Source organism: Lampris incognitus, chromosome 1 (assembly GCF_029633865.1).
Source record: "Lampris incognitus isolate fLamInc1 chromosome 1, fLamInc1.hap2, whole genome shotgun sequence".
In the NCBI taxonomy this organism is placed as follows: domain Eukaryota; kingdom Metazoa; phylum Chordata; class Actinopteri; order Lampriformes; family Lampridae; genus Lampris; species Lampris incognitus.
In genome coordinates this window covers 102622551-102648184 of record NC_079211.1, presented here as the reverse complement: position 1 = coordinate 102648184, position 25634 = coordinate 102622551, and the positions used below count along the sequence as shown (strand labels likewise).

The 25634-nt window shown below is 44.5% G+C and overlaps 1 protein-coding gene across 3 annotated transcripts in view; it reads left to right on the top strand.

The window, feature by feature from the left end:
* The window catches only part of nf2a (NF2, moesin-ezrin-radixin like (MERLIN) tumor suppressor a), a 40801-nt gene extending 15440 nt beyond the window's left edge, over positions 1–25361 (top strand). For 2 of the 3 annotated variants that reach the window (XR_008809832.1, XR_008809831.1), the window contains exons 6-18: positions 2244–2312; positions 2522–2604; positions 4139–4214; positions 4819–4953; positions 5119–5193; positions 5632–5745; positions 10339–10461; positions 11936–12153; positions 13707–13812; positions 14930–15033; positions 15235–15394; positions 22430–22537; positions 23646–25361. Coding sequence is in view for 1 of the 3 variants with exons in the window: in XM_056274513.1 (XP_056130488.1) it covers positions 2244–2312; positions 2522–2604; positions 4139–4214; positions 4819–4953; positions 5119–5193; positions 5632–5745; positions 10339–10461; positions 11936–12153; positions 13707–13812; positions 14930–15033; positions 15235–15394; positions 22430–22480 (1314 nt within the window). In the remaining 2 variants the exon portion in view is untranslated. Of the gene's footprint in view, positions 1–2243; positions 2313–2521; positions 2605–4138; positions 4215–4818; positions 4954–5118; positions 5194–5631; positions 5746–10338; positions 10462–11935; positions 12154–13706; positions 13813–14929; positions 15034–15234; positions 15395–22429; positions 23539–23645 lie in introns of those variants that run through there. The other variant, XM_056274513.1, reaches the window with a different exon arrangement.
* Positions 25362–25634: the final 273 nt, after the last annotated feature.

Here is a 25634-nt window from a genome sequence, read left to right as displayed (position 1 = left end):
TATCCCTTGCATAGACAGCTATTTGGCACATTTTCATAGATTAACCTGCTTTTGCTATGGCTATTCACAATTGCTGACTTTGCAACACCTGAAACAATAATTTGATAAACTTTATTGAATAAATTTACAATGGGACATCTGCTACTCAGGTTTTGTCTCGTTGAGGTCTCTGCCACTCCATCCTATATTGGCTAACAGCTGCTTATAAATCCAAAGACTCAGTGTCTCAAACTAAGAATTGATTTGACAGGATGTATGCTCAATTGATCCAATTGTTTAAATTGTAAAATACTCCAAGGCGAGTGTTTCTTCCATGTAGTCCTAAAAAGACGTAATTGAAAGGATTACGTAATAGAGTTAAAAAGGCATAATACCGATATGCGTTGGTGTGTATTTTTAACCCTATTATGGAGCTCTTTTTAGAAAGGCTTTTATATTTAGATGGAAGAGGGAGTCGCTTTGAAGTGTTTTGAATTTTAAGCTGACAGCCCTCCCTGAAAAGAGCACCTCACCTCCTTTCACTTTATTAGCCAACAGCAGCATTCCTTCATTTTTTTAATGAAGAAACTGTGCCTCTTTACAATCAAGACGTTATCAATGTCACCATACCTGCCATGAAATACAGATGTGTGGTCTTTGCAATGCGGCCATCTGCCGGCAGCCCCTAACCATGTTAAGACATCTCCAGAGCTCTTAAATCAACAAGGAGTGAAACCATCCTCAACACGTAGACATTTTTGTACACTGCACTTATTCTTACTCCTTAGTTACAGACTAAATTGACATCATTCTCAGAATTGTTTTTTTTTTATTTTCCCCCTTATTCTCCCCAATTGTACTTGGACAATTACACCACAATTCTTAATACTGGACAATATGACTTCACGTGAGCAGCAGCTACTATCATGTATATCCAAACAAAATTCATCTGAGTAGTCCTTGAAAAGTCCTGGAAAATGATCTCCTAAAATGAGTGGGAACCCAGAAAGAGCTGAAAATAGCACAACACCGCAGCATTATCTAATCAAACCCGCATACGTTACAGTTGACACTACATGCCCCAGTTGCCAATTATAAACAATACATAATGTTTACAATAGCTGTCAGGGCAAAGTTCTGCCTCTCCAAGTCTGGTAGACAAAGTGTGGAAAAAGCCTGGAATTTTAAGATTAGAAATGGGTAAGGGGGTCTTGGTGGACTTTTCTGGATGTACCTCACTGGCGGTGGGAGAGTTGATTCAGCCTGGGTGCCGTGATTGGGATAGCTTATGGCCGTGTTGGCTGCAGCATTCGTCTGTATAGCAGCAGGGGTCTATCCATGGTCCTGAACCTCCTTCACCCTTATTAACTATAGAGAGCTGCCACTGCATGTGTCTCCCAGCACAACATGGCTCCACCGAGCAGGAACCGCTACTGTCATCTCAGAGACCTGCGCTCGACCATTTTCCTGCCCTGTGCTATTTAGTTGCCTGCTGCCGTTTGTGGATACTGTCAGAGGTTACGCTTTGAATGTAGACCTAAAGAGAACGCACATATTTGTTTATTTGCACGGAGATAAAAAAAAATGGAAGAAAATTGAAATAAAAACACAATACAAAAAAAACCCCACATGAAACAAATCTGTCTAAAGTGCTTCTTAAAAGTTGCGTTCGTGTTATACTACAGTAAGCTAAAGTACTGAAAGAAACGCCACAATAAGCTCTTTTCATGTTTCATCTGCATTACATGCAACCAAACATCAGGACTGCAAAAGGACAGGGCCTCGGTGCTCGTGAAATGGTCATCTGACGATGAAACGATCATGTAATGAGAAAAAAAGACCAGAAAAATAAATACAATATGCACTACAGAGAGAGAGGAATGGATTTTTTTTAAAGGGAAAAGAGATGAGAAATCATTCGGTGAACAGATATGAGCTACTTCTTGAAAAGATGTGTGGGGTTTTTTTAGCCTAAGGTGGGAAATAGCCCTACTGTTCTGGCTCGAGTGGAAAAATTGTTCCACCATTGGGGGGGGGGGGTAACAACCCTTACAGCCTTCGAAAAATAAATCCTTAAAACCATCTCTCCATTCACTCTGACTCCCCTCCCCAACCTAACTACCAGGTTGTTCATGGCATGAGCAATTCCTGATAAAAATACGGCAAGAACAGGTCGTTGTCATAACAATATCGGATGGTGAATGTTAGGGTTTTGGTCTTTTTCTAATTCATTAATTCATTTGTTTATACACTTCATTTTACAGTATGGCGACTATGACTCTAATGTTCACAAGCCTGGCTTCCTGGCTCAAGAGGAGCTGCTGCCCAAGAGGGTGAGAATTTTTTATTTATTATTTTTTTCATCTTCACTCACCTGCTCAAGAGTGTCTTTCGTCCTGGCCTGGGACAACCCTCACATGCTCTTCTTTCCAGATGGCTCGCAATCTGGGTTACCTACTCCTACCATTTGAAATCTATTCTGGAATAGGAATATATTGTGCTTGGTTTTGTTTTTAGTTTTTTTTTTCTTTATCTGTTTCAGGTGATTAATTTGTACCAGATGACTGTGGAGATGTGGGAGGAGAGGATTACTGCCTGTTACGCCGAACACCGGGGTAGGACGAGGTAAGGACTGGTGAACGATGCTGAGTAGCTTGGCAGTGACATGCAAAAAGAATCACAGAAATGTTTATCTCCTAGAAATGTGACAACTTGGCTGTTTAACCATAAGAGCAGTATGGCTAGAAACGTTTACCTTAGTAGCCGAGTATAAACCAAGTGATTTCACAGAATTAAAGGCACATTTCCTCCTCCACCAGCCCAGTTGTAACAGTTGTGTAACCTGGTGTTTTAATCTTAGATTCTATTTTGTGGGTGTCTGGGTGGCATGGTGGTCTATTCCGTTGCCTACCAACACAGGGATCACTGGATTGAATCCCCGTATTACCTCCGGCTTGGTCGGGCGTCCCTACAGACACAATTGGCCGTGTCTGCAGGTGGGAAGCCGGATGTGGGTGTGTGTCCTGGTCGCTGCACTAGTGCCTCCTCTGGTCAGTCGGGGCACCTGTTCAGAGGGTAGGGGGAACTGGGGGGAATAGTTTGATCCTCCCACGTGCTACGTCCCCCTAGTGAAACTCCTCACTGTCAGGTGAAAAGAAGCGGTTGGTGACTGTGGTAGTCTGCAGCCCTTCCCGGTTCAGCAGAGGGGGTGGAGCAGCGACCGGAACGGCTCGGAGAGTGGGTTGATTGGCCAGGTACAATTGGGGAGAAAAAGGTTGAACCCCCCCCCCCCAAAAAAAAATTCTATTTTGTTGGAATGTCCTACTGATAGATCTTAAATATCCTTCATGCTTGCCATTTTCATGCCATGCACATTCTCACCATAATGTCTTTCACAAGTTGAATCTGTATTGTATCACACAGAGAAATGAGTCTTAGCTCTTTAAATGATCCTGTGACCTACTTTTGATGCCACAATGTTTTCGCTGTCCAACCTTGTTAAGAAGTTGTTCAGTTGCCATCATGCTGTCTTGTCTGTTTTTAAAATTTCTGCCAAGCTTAAACCACAATTTTCCAGTCATCTATATCAAACCAGTTATTTAGAGTTTAAGCGCTAGCGTGGCATGATTTTTTTTTCTCCTGAAACCATCACAGTAAGCTAGTATTATTGTTTTTTTAGCTGACTTGACCCTGAAGTCTCAACAGATCTGGCAACCAGGCAGTAGAAATAGGGGGTTGGAACACGTCCACACATTTGTTTTTGTTGTTGTGGTATTAAGGGTGTTAAGTTGGCAAAATTATTCTCCTCTCCTGTGGCGCATGACCTCTATAGCCTGTTAGGGGAATTATGGGTGTGTTTGTGTCGGTGTGTCTTTTTGCGAGAAAGTTGCGCTATTTTCAACCGTTGCTGTGTGGCATCATTTTAGTAGAATCAACATGACAGATGTCGCACACAAAGGCTGGTAAAATGCTTGTGATCCTTCTCTTCTCTTCTCTTCTCTTCTCTTCTCTTCTCTTCTCTTCTCTTCTCTTCTCTTCTCTTCTCTTCTCTTCTCTTCTCTTCTCTTCTCTTCTGTCGCCCTCCATCTCTCCTCCCCCATCCCCCTCCCTGTCTTTCTTCCCCTTCATCTCCCTCACCTTCTATCTGTGTTTGAACCAGGGATGAAGCAGAGATGGAGTACCTAAAAATAGCTCAGGACCTGGACATGTATGGTGTCAATTACTTTTTCATCAGGGTAAGCCAAGGCCTCTCCCCTCTATCTTGTCACACTAAAGCCAAAATGAGTGGTGGGTAGGCATGTCATTTTCAGTGTAGTGCACTCTGAAATGGATGCAGGGAAATATTAATTTCAAGAGTTGTACTCTATCAGTCCTTAATAAATCATCATTATTTGATTCACGTGTTTTCAGAGTTCAATTTTTATTGACTGTGAATGTATTGTGTATTAGGGTAATAGGTCAATATAGATAATACTTACAGCACAAAACAAACAGCAACACACTTTTGGCAGTTCTGGCTGTGATCAATGCTTTGTCTGAGGGGCCGAACCATTTTTAGAAATACCTTTCTCAATTCAGCCTCGTCAGTAGTTCAACGTTTTTTGAAAGCAAAGAGGGTCTACATCCTGCTGCTGGCACTGCGCTGTCTGACTTTGACTAATGAATAGCTGTGCCAAACACTGTAATGGCACCACTGTCATATGAAGTATAAATAAGGACTAGTTGGCTTGGTAAGTGGCAGGGGTGGTCCCTCAGCTACTTACGGGTTCCCTTAGCAGGCGGTTGTCTGGTAAGAGCTTTATTTCATCCAGTCTCCGATTCTTCTTGGCTCGGTTTTAGAATAAAAAGGGAACAGATCTTCTTCTGGGAGTGGATGCCCTGGGCTTGCACATCTACGAGCCAGAAAACAAGCTAACACCCAAGTGCTCCTTCCCCTGGAACGAGATCCGCAACATCTCTTACAGCGACAAGGAGGTGAGTCGGCCATGGTTCGTGGAATTGTGGGTGTGCTGGTGTGTTTGTATGAAGCAAGTTTCTGTCTGAGTAAGTCTCACAAATGTAGTGGCGGATGGGGTGAATAAATGGACACGTTAGTAATAGTCATGAGAGTTCACTGTTCATGTCTTCTCAACTTTTCAGTTCACTATCAAACCTGTTGACAAGAAAACTGACGTTTTTAAGTTCAACTCCTCCAGGCTGAGGGTCAACAAGCTGGTAAGTTCAATACTTACCACAAACTGGAGCAAAGGCTTTCAAACTGAATTGCATCATAATTTCAGAATGTAGGGTATTCTTTCAACTAATATATTATGGAGTGACTTGGCTAGCCATACAGGCCTAGCTATGTATTCCAGTTTTAATCTCAGATCTCTGCTCAGTTCTTGGTGGGAATTTTCCAGCAGCCCCTCAGTAAAAAGTGAAAAATTATTCAGCCCTGGCCAGTAGGTTTGTCTACTTTACAAGCCACTTTAGCAGCCAACCAGCCATCATTCAGAGTTGATATTCTATTCTGTTCTGCTCTTTTTTATTTTCTGTTTCTCCATTCTTTATTGTTCTTTTCTATCTGGCTGGTGGACCAGTGAAAGTAGCAAGTGAACTTAAATTGCTAGCTGTTTCCAGCTTCAGATACTGATTCCATTGCTCTCTGTGCAGATCCTGCAGCTTTGCATAGGGAACCATGACCTGTTCATGCGTCGGCGGCGTGTGGACACTCTGGAGGTGCAGCAGATGAAGGCCCAGGCCAGAGAGGAGAGAGCCAGGAAACAGGTACGGACACTAGAGGGGGGTTGGCAAGAGAGAGAGCGAGAGAGAAAAGTGAGTGAGATGGAATGTGAGAGTGAGGGAGGGAGACAAAGGAGAAGAGAGATGAAATAGGTGACAGAGATGAAGAGACAAAAAAAATTATAAAAGAGAATTACCTCAGAGAATGAGGTAGTTTGAGTATACATTAGGGATATATTGACACCAATACTGATATCAGATATCAGGCCGATATCAGATCTTGGGCTTTTTAGCAGAATTCTCAGATTTCATACCAGGCTCCACTCCGTGACTGTAGCACACAACATTGCTTTTATTCACAACTTTGACTTGTTTTAGGAGGGCTCCTCACTGTATAGAAGAGACGGTCTTCACCTCAACATGCTAGGTAGTCACATGCTGCTAATTTGCAGCACACCTTTCTGTCCCCCACACATGATTGACTATTTACATCACACAACCTACCTGTCTGACCTCTCTTCTTCCCCTTTGCCCACAATGACTGCGGAATTCTTCAATCACACCAGCTCTCCCTTGTTGTATGATTGCACTACTATTCGACCTGTTCCCATTCCTGACCGTATTACCAACAGACACTTACCCTCACCATCACCACAACAAACGATACGTGAATCTGGCCAATCTCAACCCCTTCCTCAGTCCTCACAACCTATGACAAAGCAATGTCATTTGAAATTGGTTTTGCTCAACACTTGTTCACTCAATGTCAAAAGCCTCATTCTGAATTAATTTATAACTGGTAGTAACCTAGATTTTCTCTGCCTCACTGAAACCTGGCATAAACCCCTGGACTATTTCTCACTAAACCAGACCACACTCACAGGAGTCACATATACTGATAAACCTCGTATCGAGGGGCAGGGAGGTGGTATTGCTGCTGGTTAGAGGAAGTACATTAAAACATTCACCATTTCCATTCCTGCTGCTCATTACTTTGAACACCTTGCCTTCACTCCCTTGGTCACTGCTGTAATCTACTGCCCCCCCCCCCCGAGCCAAACCCCTCCTTTCTCTCTGAATTCTCTGATTTTCTGACCCAGCTATGTGCCGTCTCACCTTCCGTTCTCCTCCTGGGTGATTTTAATATTCACATTGATGACACAGACTGTAAATCTGCCATACAATTCGTGGAACTGTTACAATGCTTCAACTTCACACAGCATGTCAACTTCCCCACTCACAGCCGTGGTCACATCCTGGACTTGGTCTGCTCCACTGGTCTCACAATACATCAACTCTCCAACCTCAACCTCAATATCTCTGACCACCTGGCAGTCACCATGGATATTGACATCCCTATCCTCATCCCAAAAGTCAAACAGAAAATTTCCTTCAGAAATCTCAAATTTATCTCCTCCTCTGCTCTTTCTGCTTCTCTTGCCAATAAAATGTAAAATTTTCTGGATCCCATCCCATCCAATCTTGTTAAGGACTGTCTCCCAGCTATCTCCTCACTCATTACACAAATTATTAACTCCTCCTTTATCTCTGGTTCAGTCCCCCATATTAATAAATTAGCTGCTGTCACCCCATCCTCAAAAAACATGGACTCAACCCTGATGTCATGAGCAATTTCTAGCCCATCGCCAATCTCCCTTTTCTGTCAAAATTCCTGGAATGTGTTGTTGCCTCCCAACTCAAAGCTCACCTCATATCCAACAACCTGTTTGAACCATTTCAGTCTGGTTTCCGCTCACAGCACAGCGCAGGAACAGCCCTACTTAAAGTCACCAATGACCTCCTCCTCTTCTCAGACTCTGGCCACCTCAGTGTCCTCATCCTCTTCAACCTCATTGCAGCTTTTGACACCATCAAACACACCATTCTTCTCTCCTGCCCTGAATCCTCCCTCAACATCACCGGTGCTGACCTCTCCTGGCTAAAGTCATATCTCACAAACAGACAACAGTTTATCAGCATCAACAACTGCACCTCCTTCACTGCTCCTCTGTCCCAAGTTGTCCCCCAGGCTTCAATGCTTGGTCCTCTCCTGTTCATCCTTCCCCTTGGTAACATCATATGTTGTCATGGTCTCCACTTCCACTGCTACGTCGATGACATCCAGCTCTACATCTCAACTAAATCCATCACCACTGCAACTCACTCCACTCTAATCAACTGCCTCAGTGAAATTAAATCATCCATGATTGATATGGCGGCACGGTGGTGCAGTGGTTAGCGCGGTCGCCTCACAGCAAGAAGGTCCTGGGTTCGAGCCCCGGGGTAGTCCAACCTTGGTGGGTCATCCCGGGTTGTCCTCTGTGTGGAGTTGTGATGGCCTAGCGGCCTGTCGCCCCGCTTGCCACCCAATGACTGCTGGAATAGGCTCCAGCATCCCCGTGACCCTGAGAGCAGGATAAGTGGTTAAGACAGTGGATGGATGATTTAATTATTATAATTTAATTTTTATCATAATTATAATTTGATTTAACAGTCATGCAAGCCAACTTCCTCAAACTAAATTGTGATGAATCTGACATGATCATCATTGGTCCCAAATCACTTACCACTCACAATGTCTACCTCACCATCGGTAACTCCATTCTGTCTCCCTCCACACACATCCGCAACCTCGGACTAATTTTCAACAGTCATCACTTAACTTCTCTGCTGCCAAAACTCTGAGCCATGCCTTCGTCACATCCAAAATTGACTACTGCAACAGCATTCTTTACTATTCATAATTCAAAGTCCTAAACAAGCTCCAGTACGTTCAGAACTCTGCTGCTTGCCTGCTCACCCACCCGCTCACCCCTGGCCTCCAAAACCTCTACTGGCTCCCTGTCCTATAACGGATCCAATTCCAAGTCCTTCTCCTCACTCACAAAGCCCTCCGTAACCAGACCCCCTCCTACCTCACCAACCTGCTCCACTACCGTACTCCTTCCCGCAGTCTTTGCTCCTCTGATGCCAACCTCCTGTCACCACCACACAGGACCAAGCACCGGACCTGGGGCAACAGAGCCTTCTCATAGTGGCCCCCTTCCCCTGGGACTCTCTCCCCAAACACATCAATGACTGCACCCATCTGTTCACGTTCAAATCATTTATCAAAACTCACCTTTTCAGAATTGCTTTTAATGTGTGATTAATGTTGTGTGTTTTATGTTTTTGGTGTGTTGCTTTTATGTTCATTTAACTTATGTAATAGCATCTTTGAGTATTCTGAAAAGCACTCTATAGATAAAATGTATTATTATTATCATAAAATGGAGTATCTAAATTTACCTAACTAAATTCTGATACCTAAAGCCATGTCATGTCATAATATAAAATGTCTAAACATGCCATAGATAAAATCAGAATGGCTTGATTTACTGCCTTTTTGGCATATGGAAGCCTTTATTTCTTTAATGGTGGAAAAACACTGTCTCTACCTCAAATATTTTGCCCATCGACGCCAAACTAATGGTCTAAGTTTGTACTGTTCAGGAAAAGCAATGAAATGTATCGGTCCATACTCAAAGATTTGTACTCAGAGTGAGTACGTGAGAGAGAGAGAGCTAGTGACAGTGGGAGTGAACCGATCAGAGAGCAAAAAGACCTTTCTGCTGGCTATGTTTTTTCATTTCATCCTCTCAGTATATCTGTGTCTGTTGTGTTGACTTTTATGTTTCAGTCCCGCACCATTCTTTGCTCATCGTGTCTCTCTCTGTCACCCTCGTTCTAACGCTCTGTTTTTTTTCTATTTGTGTCTTTCTCTATTTTGCTCTCTTTTTTGTTTGTTTTACATCTCTGTCTTTGTGTGTGTGTGTGTGTGTGTGTGTGTGTGTGTGTGTGTATATACATAGCTTCTTATATCTCTCTAATATACTATACATATATCTATATATATCTATGTATTAGATATGTATGTGTGTGTGTGTGTGTGTGTGTGTGTGTGTGTGTGTGTATATATATACTATATATATATTCCTATTTTTTCTCCCTGTTAAAGGGTTTATTTTTAGGGAGTTGTTCCTTATCCGATGCGAGGGTCTAAGGACAGGATGTTGTCTTGCTGTAAAGCCCACTGAGGCAAATTTGTAATTTGTGATATTGGGCTATAAAAATAAATTTGACTTGACTTAGGCGACATGGTGGCGCAGTGGTTAGCGCGGTCGCTTCACAGCAAGAAGGTTCTGGGTTCGAGCCCTGGGGTAGTCCAACCTTGGAGGTCATCCCAGGTCGTCCTCTGTGTGGAGTTTACATGTTCTCCTCGTGTCTGCGTGGGTTTCCGCCGGGTGCTCCGGTTTCCTCCCACAGTCCAAAGACATGCAGGTCAGGTGAATCAGCCGTACTAAATTGCCCCTAGGTATGAATGTGTGTGTGTGTGTGTGTGTGTGTGTGTGTGTGTGTGTGTGTGTGTGTGTGTGTGTGTGTGTGTGTGGGCCCTGTGTGATGGCCTGGTGACCTGTCCAGGGTGTCTCCCTGCCTGCTGCCCAATGACTGCTGGGATAGGCTCCAGCATCCCTGCGACCCTGAGAGCAGGATAAGTGGTTCGGATAATGGATGGATGGATGACTTGACTTGACTTGACTTAATATCCTCTCTCGACTTCTCTTTTGCTTTTTCTTCCCCTCTGTCTCTGTTGATCAGGTGGAGAGGCAGCGTTTGGAGCGGGAGAAGCAGAGAAGGGAGGAGGCGGAGAGGGCCAGAGATGAGCTGGAGAGGAGGCTAATTCAGCTGCAGGACGAGGCCCACATGGCCAATGAAGCCCTGGTGAGACTCAGGGAATCGAATCACAGACGCATTAATCAGGACCGGGCGCACATCAATCCCTTTTTACTCATGTGTCCTATATCATATGCACGAACATACATTTTATAGCATTCTTTCTACTTGTATAGTTAATCTGCAGTGCCGGTCTGATGTTGCCGCTGCTATTTGCACCCACCATATGTGTTGTACTGCATCAGTCTGTAATCCTCATCCCCATGCAGTGCCTGGTCTGCGTGTTCTGCGGTGCTGGTTCTCGTACTTGTGTTGGATGTTGATGGGTTAATCACCTCAACATTTATACACTTTGCCTTTTTGTCTATTAAGCTTCATTTTTTACCTTTTTTACCTTGGCTGGTTTGCTTCACTCCATTTTTGTTGCAACAGTTCAAATTTCAGCATGGGAAACGTTCAAGTTCTGATCCAATCTTTTGTCACATTCTCTGGTGATTCTCAGAGCCGTGTGTTACCCAGAGATAATAGTTTGCCAAAAAAAAAAGAACCCAGATGAGGCTCTGAATAATTTATTTTTCACTCATTTGACCTTAATGATCAATTATTTTATCATTCAGAGTGTGTCCCGTGGACATGTTTGGTGTGTCTTAAACGTCTTGGAGAAGGGTCTTTTTCACAGGTTGTCTGGGGAAAACGCTTTTTAGGCCGATGCAGAGTTTAAGATGCGATACTAAAAGTGCGCCACCGTGTCAAATTGGCTACAAGGTTGAGTCCAGTCCCCCGAGGGGCTGGTTTGACACCGCAGCCCATTGTGCGGCAGGCCAGGGCAGGTCTCTCACAGGAATAACCATGTTTGAACTGTGTCATCCTGGTGGCTCGACCAGTGAAGCATGTATCATATAGGCTCAGGCCCGATCGCAGCATCCGGGTTTGAATCCGGTCAGAGGATCTTTGCTGCATGTCTTCCCCTGCTCTCTTTTCATCTTGTATTTCCTGTCTATTGTCTTATTGATAAGCCGAAGTTTGCCAAAAAATGTCTTAAAGTGTTTTTGTCCTACTGACCTTGCACCTTGCTTGCTCTCTCTCCATCCTCCCTCCTCATCTGTCCTTGTCTTCTTTTTTTGTGCTCTTTTTGTCTCTCTCCCTCTTTAACACCACTTTGCGCTCACTTTCATCCTTTTCTTCATCTTCCTTGGCCTTGTTCCCCTCGTTGTCTCTCCTTTTTTCTGATGCGCTCTCTCTCTGTATCTCTCTCTCTCTCCCCCTCTCTAAATCCTCTATCTCTACTTTTTGTAATTTTCTACATTTTTTTCTCTCTCTCCTCCACATCATTGTCTTTCTGTTGCCTTTAATATTCCTCTCTCTCTCTCTCTCTCGCTCACTCATCTCTCCTTCTGATTCCCTCTCTCCCCTCCCCTGCCCTCACACACTTTCTCTCCCACCACTACGTCTGTCCCTCCCCGGCTCTACCTTCAACCTATTGCCCCATCGGCACCCTCCTTTCAACCCCCCCCGTCTCCAGCTGCGTTCGGAGCAGACGGCGGACCTGCTGGCAGAGAAGGCCCAGATCGCGGAGGAGGAGGCCAAGCTGCTGGCCCAGAAAGCCGCCGAGGCTGAGACGGAGATGCAGCGCATCAAGGTAACGGCCATCCGTGGCCAGGAGGAGCGTCGGCTCATGGAGCAGAAGATGCTGGAGGCAGAGATGCTGGCCCTCAAGATGGCCGAGGAGTCGGAGAGGAGGTGGGGAAAGGAAGGTTTGGGAAGGATGGCTCGTATACATGTAGGACAGTGCACACAGGGCCTGTGTTTTCGTATCAGATTTGGTTCGTCTGTTTGTTAGTCAGTTTCCACAAGCACTTGTTTACAGGCAGATGTGTAGACATCACTCTATCTGGCTCTTTTCTCTCTCTTTCCCTCTCTTTCTCTTTCTATTGCTCTCACTTACGTTCTTGCATTATTTTTCGCCCCCCTCTCTTGTTCTTTTAGTCATAACATGTACACACAGTCATACACAAAACCCGATGTACACATTTTTGGAGAAGTTTTTCCCTTTTACCAACTTTCTAAGTTTTTTCCATTTGAAATGCTGATATAACAGCCCCCCCCCACTCCCCCTGCCTAAGGAAGTACCTCTTGGGAGCATCGCAACTCTCCTCCCAAACAACACTCCTTTCAATGCGTGAGTCTCCCAAGTAGCTTTTTATTGCCAAGGTTATGCCTATACCTACACAGCCACATCTAAGTCACCTGATTTAAGACAAAGTTGCTCTATCAGCTCGTTCCAGACTCTCATTTCAGAAGTGTCTGAGCATAACAACTGAGATGCAGATAATCACGCTGTGGCATGCACACTGTAACACGCGGAAACTTTTTTATTTACTGGCTATCCCTCGGGACTGGGGCAGGGTAGATAATTGTGCTCATTAATTGATTCTTGATATTGATTGACGATGGAGAAGTCAGTCAAATACTCTAATTACTTTTACCAAATGCCCAAGTTTAAAGCCATCGGAACCTATTTTGTGGTGTATCCGTGGCATTGGCTTCCAATGCAATTTTACTGCTTTCATTTTCAGGCTTCCAAGCAGTTTTTTTCTTCACCCGCCTGCTGCTTGGCTGCTGGTTTCTCCCTTCAGATTTGCATGGATCAGATGGTTAAGGGGGATTCGTTGAGCTATCGTTGATCAACACTCCACAAAGCTTGATATAAGAAGGTCCATTCAAAGCCCAGCGCTTAGCCATTTTCATCGCGTAGCGGTACACACAGACACTGACACTATTGCTTCACAACCTCTGCTGTGCGATTTATTAGCCAAACAGGTGCCATTAACCACTTGCCTATAATGGCATTTTTTTGTGATGAGTGCTTTCTGCTCTGGAGAAATTTGAGCCCGAGGCACTTGGTACACAAAAAAACTGTCCACTCGATCCCTCTCAAGCCCTTGAGGCTCACAGCACACCCACATTAGCGTTGAAGTGCCGAATTTTCCTGAACAATCTACAACTGTGTAGAAAAGTCATCACTGCTTACCGGCCTAACATTTTTACATGTACAAATTCATGGGAGTGATTACCTACTCGGGTGACATATTGATCACCAGACAAATGAGAAAAGAAGTACTGCTTATATTAGACAATTATGGAATCAATTTAGAGTGTTGTGTTTCTCTTGGAAGGCTGGCTGCAAGGGGAAATTGAGTACTCAACTGTCTAAATGTGTGTGCATTTGTGTGCTTGCACTTTAACACAACCAGCTGCTCATCCATCCATCCCTCTGTCCATCCATCACTCAGGGCGAAGGAAGCGGAGCAGCTGAAGCAAGACTTGCAGGAAGCCAGGGAGTCGGAGCGTAGAGCCAAGCACAAGCTGCTGGAGATCACCAGCAAGCCTGTCTATCCGGTAACAGCCAGGACTTACACACACACACACACACACACACACACACACACACACACACACACACACACAAACACACCATTCACAGGATGACACAAACAAGAGTTAATACACGTTCACTTCAGTCACGCATACATAAAAAAATGAAATACATGTCATATATATGTACATACGAACAAATATTCACTTATGCACACTCACAGATTGATAACAGGAACATGTATTTTCACACACGTAGGGGGTACACGTGGACAACCATACACTTAAATGCACTAAATGCAAAGGCTTACATGCATGCAAGCAGACACACACACGCACACACACACATACATACACACATACATAGAGTACATGAGCATGCATACACACATGGCCTTGCACTAAACAGAAGACACTTGCATAAGAAACTGCATGCACATAAGTTGGCCCACGCAAATGCCGCCCACGTGCACTCAAAACCCACACGCTTTCATGCTCACCAGCTTATGAATGGACAGACCATTCACTGCTCGTAACACTTATGTGCACGTACAACACTAGAGCCACTGAAACAACATTGAGCGTTTGAGGGGTCTACACACACCCTCTGTCTCCCTTTCTCTCTTTTCTTTCTCTCACACACACACACACACAAATGACCCTATATGCTCTGCCAGACCATGTTGATATGGAAAATATATCCACCCTGTAGTTTGGAGTCAGCAAGCCACCGATAGATTTCCTCTTATATTATGTGACCGGTCCAGTTCTTACCTGGACGGCATTTGTGTCATCATATGGTCAGTGCATTTCAGGTGTTCAAACGTGGTTTGAGGTGTGTGTGTTCATGGTCTGGGCTTATTAGAGCATTCAGTATTTTTTTTTTAATCTTTTCAACTGACCCCTCCATCCACGTCTTGTCGAGATTGTGTTTCCTGTCCATCTCTTCCCCTGCCCCCTGAATTCGCTACACTTCCCCTCATCTCTCTCTCTCTCTCTCTCTCTCTCTCTCTCTTGCTCTCTCTCTCTCTGTCTCTCCTACCTCATCCTGACTCGTCAGACCTGTCTCTCCCTTCTCTCTTTCCTGCTGTTTTTTTGCTCCCCACTCTCTCTCTCTCATCCTTTTGTCTTCCTTCCGCAGCCACCTGCACTTCCAGCCGACCTGAGCTTCAGCAGGGAGAACCTCAGCTTCGACTTCAAGGACACAGATATGAAGCGTCTCTCCATGGAGATCGAGAAGGAGAAGTGAGTGGCCCCAACCCTGGTCTCTGCCGAGTTAAAGCAAATGTGTCAGAGCAGTAATACCACTCCAGTCAAAGCAAAACAGGACAAGATGAAGATAAAAGAGCCAAGGCGTAGAAAAGGAAGAAATGAAAGAGAGCTGCATGAGATCGCTTCCTCTGCCATAATCTCTTCCAACCCCCAACTGTCTTTTTGTGGCTGTAGGGTCGAATACATGGAGAAGAGCAAACACCTGCAGGAGCAGCTGAATGAGCTGAAGACGGAGATCGAGAGTTTGAAGCTAAAAGAGAGGGAGACGCCCCTGGACATCCTCCACAACCAGAACACGGAGCAGGGCACTAGCAAACACAGCAACTTCAAAAAGGTGGCGGTAACTGAACAAATGGAAGGGGTGGATAAACACACATGCACACACACCAAAGAAAGGTGACCTTTTGTGTTGTCTTTGTGTGTCTATATTTAGATACACAAAGACACACACCCTAGCTGTCACCTGCAACACACAGCATATGCTTATATATGTCTTGCCTCATTCCCTTGAAGAACACTGGCATACATGCATGCATGAGCTACACACACTTAGACACATACTTAGACACACACACACACACACACACACACACACACACACACACACACACACACACACAAAAATACTAGCCATCTCATGCCTGTCAAATCACCTACTTTTACATATGTGTTGCATTGAAAAGCCTGAAGGTTGAACTTACCTGCTCTTTCAAGGATGTGTCTCTTGAAAACTTGATATTCATCTCTCTCGCACCTCCCATGTCTCCTAAGCCCCATCGCATTATTTCCAAGAAAAGTATTGATTTTCAGAGCTGCTCTTAATGGTGAAAGGTTTCCACTTGGCCCCAGATTCATTTCTCAGCCTGCTGCTGTGGTGTTTCTTCTTGGGTGTTCAGGCTTGGGTCAGATTGATTTGAAATGTGGTCAGTTACTGAATACTGATTACATGGCAATTTTTGTAATTAGTGATGTAATTCATTGGATTACAAAAAATGTAATCTAATCTGAATACTTCTGAATTATTTTGGATTACTTCAAAATCATCCATCCATCCATTATCCGAACCGCTTACCCTGCTCTCAAGCGGGGATGCTGGAGCCTATCCCAGCAGTCATTGGGCGGCAGGCAGGGAGACACCCTGGACAGGCCGCCAGGCCATCACAGGGCCCACACACACACACACACACACACACACACACTCATACCTAGGGGCAATTTAGTGTGGCCGATTCACCTGACCTACATGTTTTTGGACTGTGGGAGGAAACCGGAGAACCCAAAGGAAACCCACGCAGACGTGGGGAGAACATGCAAACTCCACACAGAGGACGACCCGGGTTGACCCCCAAGGTTGGACTACCCCAGGACTCGAACCCAGAACCTTCTTGCTGTGAGGCGACTGCGCTAACCGCTGTGCCACCGTCTCGCCCACTTCAAAATCAAACATTGAAAATATTGCACCTTACACTAAAAAAATGGACAGAGCCACAACAATTTTCCACAAATACTCTTTTTTCTCTTTCAGTTGCAAATAAAATGCATTTTGTTTCTTTGGATTTTCAGTTGGTCGAATCAAGTTACCCTTACAAAAACAATACTGGCACAAACTACCGGTGTACCGTGTGTATTCGACAACATGTAGGATGCTGTTTAAGTTTCTGTTGCCGCTGCTTTTTAATCAAAGGCCACATGGAGGACTTTGTGCTTGTAATACAAGAGGGGTACTTACTCAAAATGTTCATCTTCCATTTTCAATGTCCATAAAAAAAACCAAATATGATGGTGATATTGCCAGGAATGGAAGACTGTATTGGAGGGATGGTTACTGCTTGAACCTTCCATTCCATCTAGACTCAACACCAGCTGCTGCCACAAAATGGAGCTGACAAGTTGGACAACCCTGGGGAACCCCAGGGTTGTCCAACCTTGGGGGTCATCCCAGGTCGTCCTCTGTGTGGAGTTTGCATGTTCTCCCTGTGTCTTGAGGTGAGTTTTCTCCGGGTGCTCCGCTGTCCCCCACCATCACAAACAAACTTTCATGTTAGGGTTTATCCTCCTGTCTGTGCCCCTGACCAAGGCAATGGGGAAAGAACTGGAGTTGGTCCCCAGGCGCAGCATGAAGGCAGCAGCCCACTACTCCTAGCTACACAGATCACAGCTAGGATGGGTTAATTTGCAGTAAATTAATTTCCCCAAGGGGATTAATAAAGGAAACTTAATTTTTTCAAAATTTTTAAGAGCATTGGCTGTCATGAAAAAAGTTTTATAATTTTAAAACTGCTATATTTTAAAGACATAATAACAAAAATGTAATCAAGTAATCCTTGACAATGTAACTATAATCTAATTACACATTTTTAAATGTAATCTGGGCTGGTTATAGTTACTTATTTTTGTAATCTGATTACATAATCCCAATCACATGTAATCCATTAATACCCAACCCTGTGGTTGGCGTCTCATTCTGAGTGGTGGACATGGGGAGGGGGTAGGTGGGTTGCTTGATTGATGAGTTACATGTAAGATGCCCTCTTAAGATTTGTACTGTGATTACAGCTGTCAAGCACGGAGAGAATAATTCGGCACACATGGGGGAAGGGAAATCTGCTTTTTTGGTATGCAACTCTGGTCGACTTGTCCCTGTAAGCATGGAGCATCTGTCCCACTCCAGTGCATGCGGGCATGTGCAGTGCCTTTCACTGCAACAAAAAACACGACGACCTGCCCTTCCAAACAAATGCGGGTTGTTTGAGCATCTCAAAACTGATTTGCTCCTTGAAAATGAAATTGTTCTCAAATAGAACACCCCCCCCCCCCAACACCCACATCCAAATGTGTGCCGCGCGCGCACACTCACACACACACACACTCACACACACACACACAAACTCTTTCTTTGAACAAGCATATTAGATGTGTTTCCTATTACGTCAAGCCTTTTAGTTTATTTATAAATCTAATGAAAGTATCAAATTCAATTTTGAACCATCAGTCTCAGAACACTGTATACCAACAATGGAAAAAGCCCTTCCTCCCACAACCTCTCCCCCATTGTACACCATACTAGTAAGAGGAGTGCTAATTGATTTTTGCTCTGCAATTAGTCACTTGGATGGATAGGGGCACCTTTTTTGTGTGAAGGGGATCGGGGGTTGGAGAAAGAGCAAAGTTGAAAGCGTTGGTTTAATTGAAGCAGAGACGATCCGCATTTGTCTCTAAGGAGGGGGCGGGGAGCCACGGGGAAGAGGAAGGCAGACAATTGAGGAAGACATTGGTGAGCAAAGGCAACCTTGACAGGAGACATGGGAACCCACTATGGGAACATGAGGATCAGGAGGAAGAGCGTGAGTGTCGAGCAGTAATGACTGAAGGACAAGAAAGGAGTTTGAGGGAGAAGAGTCATTTCAGGTTCAACAGTGGAGATAGGATTCAAAACACTCTTAAGAATGGCTTGCCACGACATAGTTTAATGTATTATCAGATCAGCTGCAATCAGTTTAATTGAACTGGGTTATATTTAATAAATAGGTTTGAAGTTAAAAGTTAATGTTGCTTTACTATTTAATTTTAATCCTTATATAGCAAATTCTAAGATTAATGATTGAAACCAAATATTCATGTTCTATTGGTATTATCTGTCTGTTTCCATCTATTTGTTTATTTATCCATCTATATATCTACCCAATATCTCTTAGAATAATAATACGTTTTTATAAAACATAATCAGAAGGGGAACATGGCCCTCCTGGAGAAGAATTTGGAGGTGCAAACGTCACTGGTCCTTATTCTTTCAGCAGACTCCCTGCTAAAACGGCTGCACCTTGACAATTCCACATCATGACACTCAACTGGGATGAGTCGTTTCGTTACTTCTTTTTCCCAGGGAACTCGTTTCTCTCTCATCTGCTTCATGAAAGCTGCCATGTTGAAAGTTTAACCTCCCCAACTGCCAGTTGGAAATGTATCTGAGATAACAGTGCAGTCTGAAAGTTATAAAGTTTTGGCGCAACAGGATAGAAATTTTGATTGGTTTTAAGTAACAGCAATCTGAGTTTTCAAGGAAGGTGTAAATTTAATCCTCTTTAGTAAACTAGGATTAACACTGGCAGCCATACCAACATGTACCCTGGCTCTGCCAAATGACGGAAGCTAAGCAGGTATGGGCTTGGCTAGTACTTGGATGGGACACCTCCCGAGTTGCTGCCGGAAGTGGTGTTGATGGGCCAGTAGGAGGCAGTCTTCCCTCTGGTCCTAATAAAAACAACAAATACCAAATCCCAGTGCCCCAGTGCAGTGACGGGGACACTGTGCTGTAGGAGATGCTGTCCTTTGGATGAGACGTTAAGCAGAGGTCCTGACTCAGTATGGTTATTAAAGATCCCATGGCACTTATCACAAAGAGTAGGGGGTCCCCTGGTGTCCTGGCAAAATTCCCAACCTGGCTCTCTCCATCTGGCCACCTAATCATCCCCCCATGTAATTGGCTCAATGATTCCTCCCTCGCCACCTCAAGCTGATGTGTAGTGAGCGTCCTGGCACAAAATGGCTGCCGTGCATTGTCCAGTTGGTGCTACACATTGATGGTGGTTTGAGGTGAGTTTCCCCTTCAATGTGAAGCACTTTGGGTGTCTCGAAAAGCGCTATATAATTGTAATGATGATTATTATTATTAACATTCGGTGCAAGACAATTAACTGAATAGAATTTAACTAAGATTTAATGCAGTTTAAAATTAAAATATTCGATGGTGTCAGAGAGGGAGGACAATAGGGAAAACAGTGAGGGAGGAAGAGGAGGATTGGAGAGCAGAGGACAGCACTTGGAGCTGGGAGCATCAAGGCCGGCTTTGTATTTTCAAGGCCACGTCCTGCCCATCCATGTTCCCTCTCCCATGGAAGATTAATGAGCGACCCAGGACTTTCTTGTCACGACCCAGCACCTCCAGCCTCCTGCCAGGCCACAACGCTGTGCGTCATTTACCCCCTCCCAGGCCGGCCATTGAGGTTTATTCACAAAATTCAAGATAGCACCCGCCCCACAACAGGCTGGAACGGCACCGAATACTGACTGCGTGAAGTTTTATTGATATGAAACGCTCTACAAGAGCTCTACAATCTCACCCGACCACGAGAATTGAAACACCAAAGGAAGTCAGCCATCAAGGATGCTCTTTCATTGTGCTCCCCCGTCCATATCAAACAATATGGAATTTCTCTCTTGCTGTGGCGCCATTCGTGACATTAATACCACAGGCAGAGAGTAAAGAATGCCCACCTTTTCCAGCAAGGGGACTCTGGGACCTGTACAATATTGGATTGGACAAAAAAATATGCACAAAAATATAAAGCATGCACAGAGCTGGGCTTGTGCACATGAAGCCTACTTTTGGCTGCCTGTTGACAATGTAAATAGAGGGACAGAAGTAAAATTTGGTGCAAATCTGTCCTCTTTCCAATCCATTATGTTTGGATTTGCCAAAGACCTTCACCTTAGAAATAACCAGAATTTCCCAAACTGCCATCCTTCATCCTCAGTCTAATATTTACTTTGGCAGCTCCTTCAATTTCCTTGCCTGAAAGAGATTCAGGTGTGGGGAACAGTTTGCCCAGCCAATTTGAAGTTGTGCTAACTTATTCCCCAGCTAGATGTACTCATAGACAGGTGTATGGATAGGGCTGAAAGCCAGGCAGCAGACTGAATTAAACCATCACCCATTAATTTAAACCTGGGTTGAGGTTGTGTGAGGAGGGAGAGGGAAAAAAAACAGTGCTTTTGTTGAGGGACATTGATCTTCTACTCATCTCCAGGGCAAAGTGTCTAAACAACCTTTTAGACTTCTTTGTCCCCTTCAAGGCCAGATTTGAAGTTGATCCTTAATTGAGTTTCAATGTTAGTTTGTCCATCAGGTTGCCGCTAAACATGATCATTGCTTATGCGGCCCATACTTTTTGGGTCCTTGGTTGATATTTTAAGATCAATATAACATCGAGTACCTCCAGCGCAGGGCCAAGTGCTATTGCACACCATTCCCTGATAAAGAGAAATCCCAGAAAACTGTCAAAGTTGCATTTGAAGTGTCAGACGTGAGAGGAATTCAAAGCAATTTTGATCCCCATGTCTTTCGGATCGCTGGTCTTTTGATTGGTGAAGAGAGCTGTGCAGTTCATATCTGTGGTGCTTTGTGCATTATTCCTCCATTTTTAAATTCAGTCTGGTGCTCGGCTGAGGTCAACAAGCACGGGTGTTTTTGTCAGCACAGCAAACAGCAGCAGACCCCTCTGGCAGGAAGCCCGAGAGGTAAAAAGGGCAGGAGGACACATGAATATCTAGGTTACATATTTATTCCCTAAGTAGGATCATATGCCTTACTTATAGTCAGTAATAGGCATCCATCACGCTTTACGTTCTGGGCAACAGAATGTTCCTGGCATGATACGACTGCACACGCTACATATGTGCAATATTTTCTTACACAACTTTGTTGTGCATTCATTCATCCAGGTTTAATAACATCATCATTCTTCACAGGATTTTGCAAAAAAATCACATCATTTTCTGTGTGACACTAGCATTCCCCACCAGTATACTTAGCAGAAGTGAAGTAAAGTGAAGAGGGAGCTGAGCCAGAAGGCAAAGCTCTCAATTTACCAGTCAACCTTGGTTCCAACCCTCACCTATGGTCATGAGCTTTGGGTAGTGACCGAAAGGGTGAGATCGCGGATATAAGCGGCTGAAATGAGTTTCCTCCATAGGGTGTCAGGGCTCAGCGTTTAAGATAGGGTAAGAAGCTTGGACATCCGGAGGGAGCTCGGAGTAGAGCCACTGCTCCTTTGCGTCGAAAGGAGCCTGTTGAGGTGATTAGGATGCCTCCTGGGCGCCTTCCTTTGGAGGTTTTTCCGGGCACGTCCAACTGGAAGGAGACCCTGGGGTAGACCCAGAACTCGCTGGAGGGACTGCATGTCCAATCTGGCCTGGGAACGCCTTGGGATCCCCCAGGAGGAGCTGGAGGGCGTTGCTGGGGAGAGGAACGCCTGGAGTGCCCTACTTAGCTTGCTGCCACTGCGTCCCGACCCTGGAGAAGTGGCTGAAGATGAGATGAGATGAGATACTTACCAGAACACCAGCGATTAGAATAGGCAACAGCGAAGGGTCTCAATTAAGCTGAATGTGTTGCTGCATCTCGAACAGCCTGATTACATCAATAACAGTTAAAAGTTAATATTTATCATGAATTTCTCCGACGACAGTATGTAATAATACTGGCTCTCCATCTAACTGGTTCAGGGGTTTTTGTTCTGAATTTGTTTTCAACACATATTAGAAAAAATAAATCATTGCGTGTTTCTCTTTGTGTTTATCTCGTTCACAGCTGACGCTACAGAGCACCAAGTCCAGAGTGGCCTTCTTCGAGGAACTTTAAAACCACCTGGATAGATAGGGGCGCCGACCCCAAAAACCTCTTGTCTTAACATTCCCGGTCAGTGTCAACGGTCGAAGGCTTAAGGGATTCACTGTGTCGCACTATGACCGAACACAACCAGAGCCGTAGTCCGCACCATCGCTACGGGCCTCATGTATAAAACTGTGTATTCACAAAAAGCAAAAAGGATCAGTGCACATCTTTTCAGTTTTTTTCCCCCCTGAAAAAAGCAGTGTGCTGACTGTGGGCCTTCATTACATCACCATGCACATCTTGACATGAATTCACATGTGGGTTGTAGCAGCACCGAATGGAAAAGTTAGGCTAATGCAACAAAACAAAAAAATCCAGTGTATTTCTCATGTACTCCACCACAGGCCGAATGACATGAGTGTAAGCTGGAGTGTTCATGGCGATATTTTCACACGGGGTCAGCCTGCGTTGTTTCACGGCCCCTCTTTTTTGAAATTCAAAACAGAAATCAAACCACTAAGGGCTCCATTTGAATAGGATGGTGAGTTACCGTGTGCCTGCTCGGCTGCCCGGCCCCTAAATCCTTATTGTCTCATAAGCCACGCACATTTGAGATACTTTTTAATCAAATCCAGTCGTTCAGATTCGTTTGCTTGCAGAGCTATGCTTTTTCCCCCCGAAGACCCATTCATAAAAACTGATATAGAGATCTGTAGGAAGTATAAACTCTAGAAGCTATCTTATCACAGTGAAGCAAGCTGAACTCTGAAATGTCAGCAGTATTGATACAACATCCCTGTCTGTTTCTGTTATCTCTGTACATCTTGTGCTTTATTTCCTGACTTCCAGCTCCACTGCAAGAGCAGACTTATTCATGCAGACTTTTTGGCTCTTGAATAATGACGTGTTTTCTCTTACCACGGCCATTGTTGTCTCTTGTTTCTTGACCTTGCTCACTCCGCATTTAAAAAGAGGGAATTCTTGTTTGGGCGAATTGTAAAATAGATATTTGTATTTAAAAGAAATGTGGATAAGTGGTTCGGAGCACAAGAGCAGCTAACCTAAGAGATTCTTAGCTTTGCCCAAAGTGATGGGCGTGGATTTTCACAGACTGAATTTCTTTGACCCGAAGGTGATGAGCTGCTCAGTCCACTTTTTATTTTTATTCCCCCCCCCTCCCTTTTCTCCCCAGTTGCACTTGGCCAATTACCCCACTCTTCCGAGCCATCCCAGTCGCTGCTCCACCACCTCTTCCGATCCGGGGAGAGCTGCAGACTACCACATGCCTCCTTCCATACATGTGGAGTCGCCAGCCGCTTCTTTTCACCTGACAGTGAGGAGTTTCGCCAGGGGGACACAGCGCATGGGGGGATCACGCTATTCCCCCCAGTTCCCCCTCCTCCCCGAACAGGTGCCCCGACCAACAAGAGGAGGCGCTAGTGCAGCGACCAGGACACCAACCCACATCCGCCTTCCCACCAGCAGACACGGCCAATTGTGTTTGGAGGGACGCCCAACCAAGCCGGAGGTAACGCGGGGATTCGAACCTCACTCTGCATGTAAAAGAGGGAATGATTGTTTGGGCAAATTGAGAGATATTTGTATTTAAAAGAAAGCAGATAAGTGGGTTGCAGCACAAGAGCAGCTAACCTAAGAGATTCTTAGGTTTGCCTAAAGTGGCGGGTGTGGATTTTCACGGACTCGAGTTTCTTTGCACTGAAGGTGATGAGCTGCAAAGTCCACATGTTTCCTCACCAAGTCGACGAGGCCAGAGTTCAAGTGGCTGCTTCGGGTTCAGCTGGTGGCTATAAAATCACTTCCTTCGAGGGGCAAGGGTGTAGTGTTCTCTTTCAAAATGGCCGTACAGGGTAACCTCATCAATGTTGAATTCATGAGCAGCTCTGATAGTTGTCACCATCACTGTCACATACAAGCATCCAGTTAAAGGGTCTTTATCTGAAAATCTTCATTTAATATCCATTTTTACTGCAGTCAGCCACCTTGTCCACACTATACTTTGTCTGATCAATTCTACAACGGGCTAAGGTTTTTATTTTGTTTTGTTTTATTCATCTACATGTCCTCTTTTTTTTTTATCTTCGACCCGCCAAACACTCTTTCTACTACCTTTTCAGAACAAAATCAGTCCAGCGAAAAGTCAAATCATAAAAAAAGCATATATCGCATTTCGGCTACCTTTCTGCACTCGAGACTTGCTTTCTGGTGAACACACAGAGTTTTATTCCAGAGGCTTCTGGACTTTTAAAGTTTACATCATGTAGCCCGAGACGTTGTGTTCTTCATCTGCCTTGAACTGTCAGCGTGAAGAGGGTGTTTTTTTCTGAGCGAGGCGCCGAGTGGGCCTCCGTCTGCAGCGCTGCCCGCGAGGGTGAGGAGCTGACCTGTGATCTTCTGGACGGGCTGCTTGTCTGAAGACCAAATGAAGGAAGCGATGTTGTACTGGAGCCTGCAACGTTAATCTGCCGTACTGTGCAGATTGGTTTTCTGCTCTCCCCTTTTTTTTCTTTTTTTTTTTTTAATCAAATGAGGGTGATGTTTTTTTTTATATGAAGACAGCCACTTATGGGAAACATGAGTTTGCATCTATTTTGAATTCATCCGTCAGTTTGAATTAATGTGCTCTTTTTTCCCCCCGTGAAAGCAATTTATTTTGGAATACTAATGTGTGGAATATATATATATATATATATATATATATATATATATATTTAAATATAAATAATTTTTCCCTGGTCTGCATTGAATGTGGATAGTAAGCTGTATTTTATATTTTATTTTTAATAAACTTTGGGGGACGTTACATTTTTCTGAAACTGCGTTTTTACGAAAGCGAAGGCAAAACTGAAGTGTTTGTTTTTGTGTGTGTGTGTGTGTGTAAAATAAATGCATATCTGGTCTCATTTTGCATGTGTGAGCATGATTTCCACGCAGAAACAACAGGGTGCATGAGTTATTTTGGGGGAGACCTCTCTTTGATGAGGCGCTGCTGCTTTGATGATTCTGGCGCCAGCAGCTTCTCCCGGCCGACCCGAACAGCCGTCCAATTATACCTCCGAGACAAACCAGGTTACATAACCCCCCTCCTTGTGTCGCATCACGCACCCCGCATATCTGACTGACACGGGGTGTGTGTGTGTGTGTGTATATGTGTGTAAGCGTG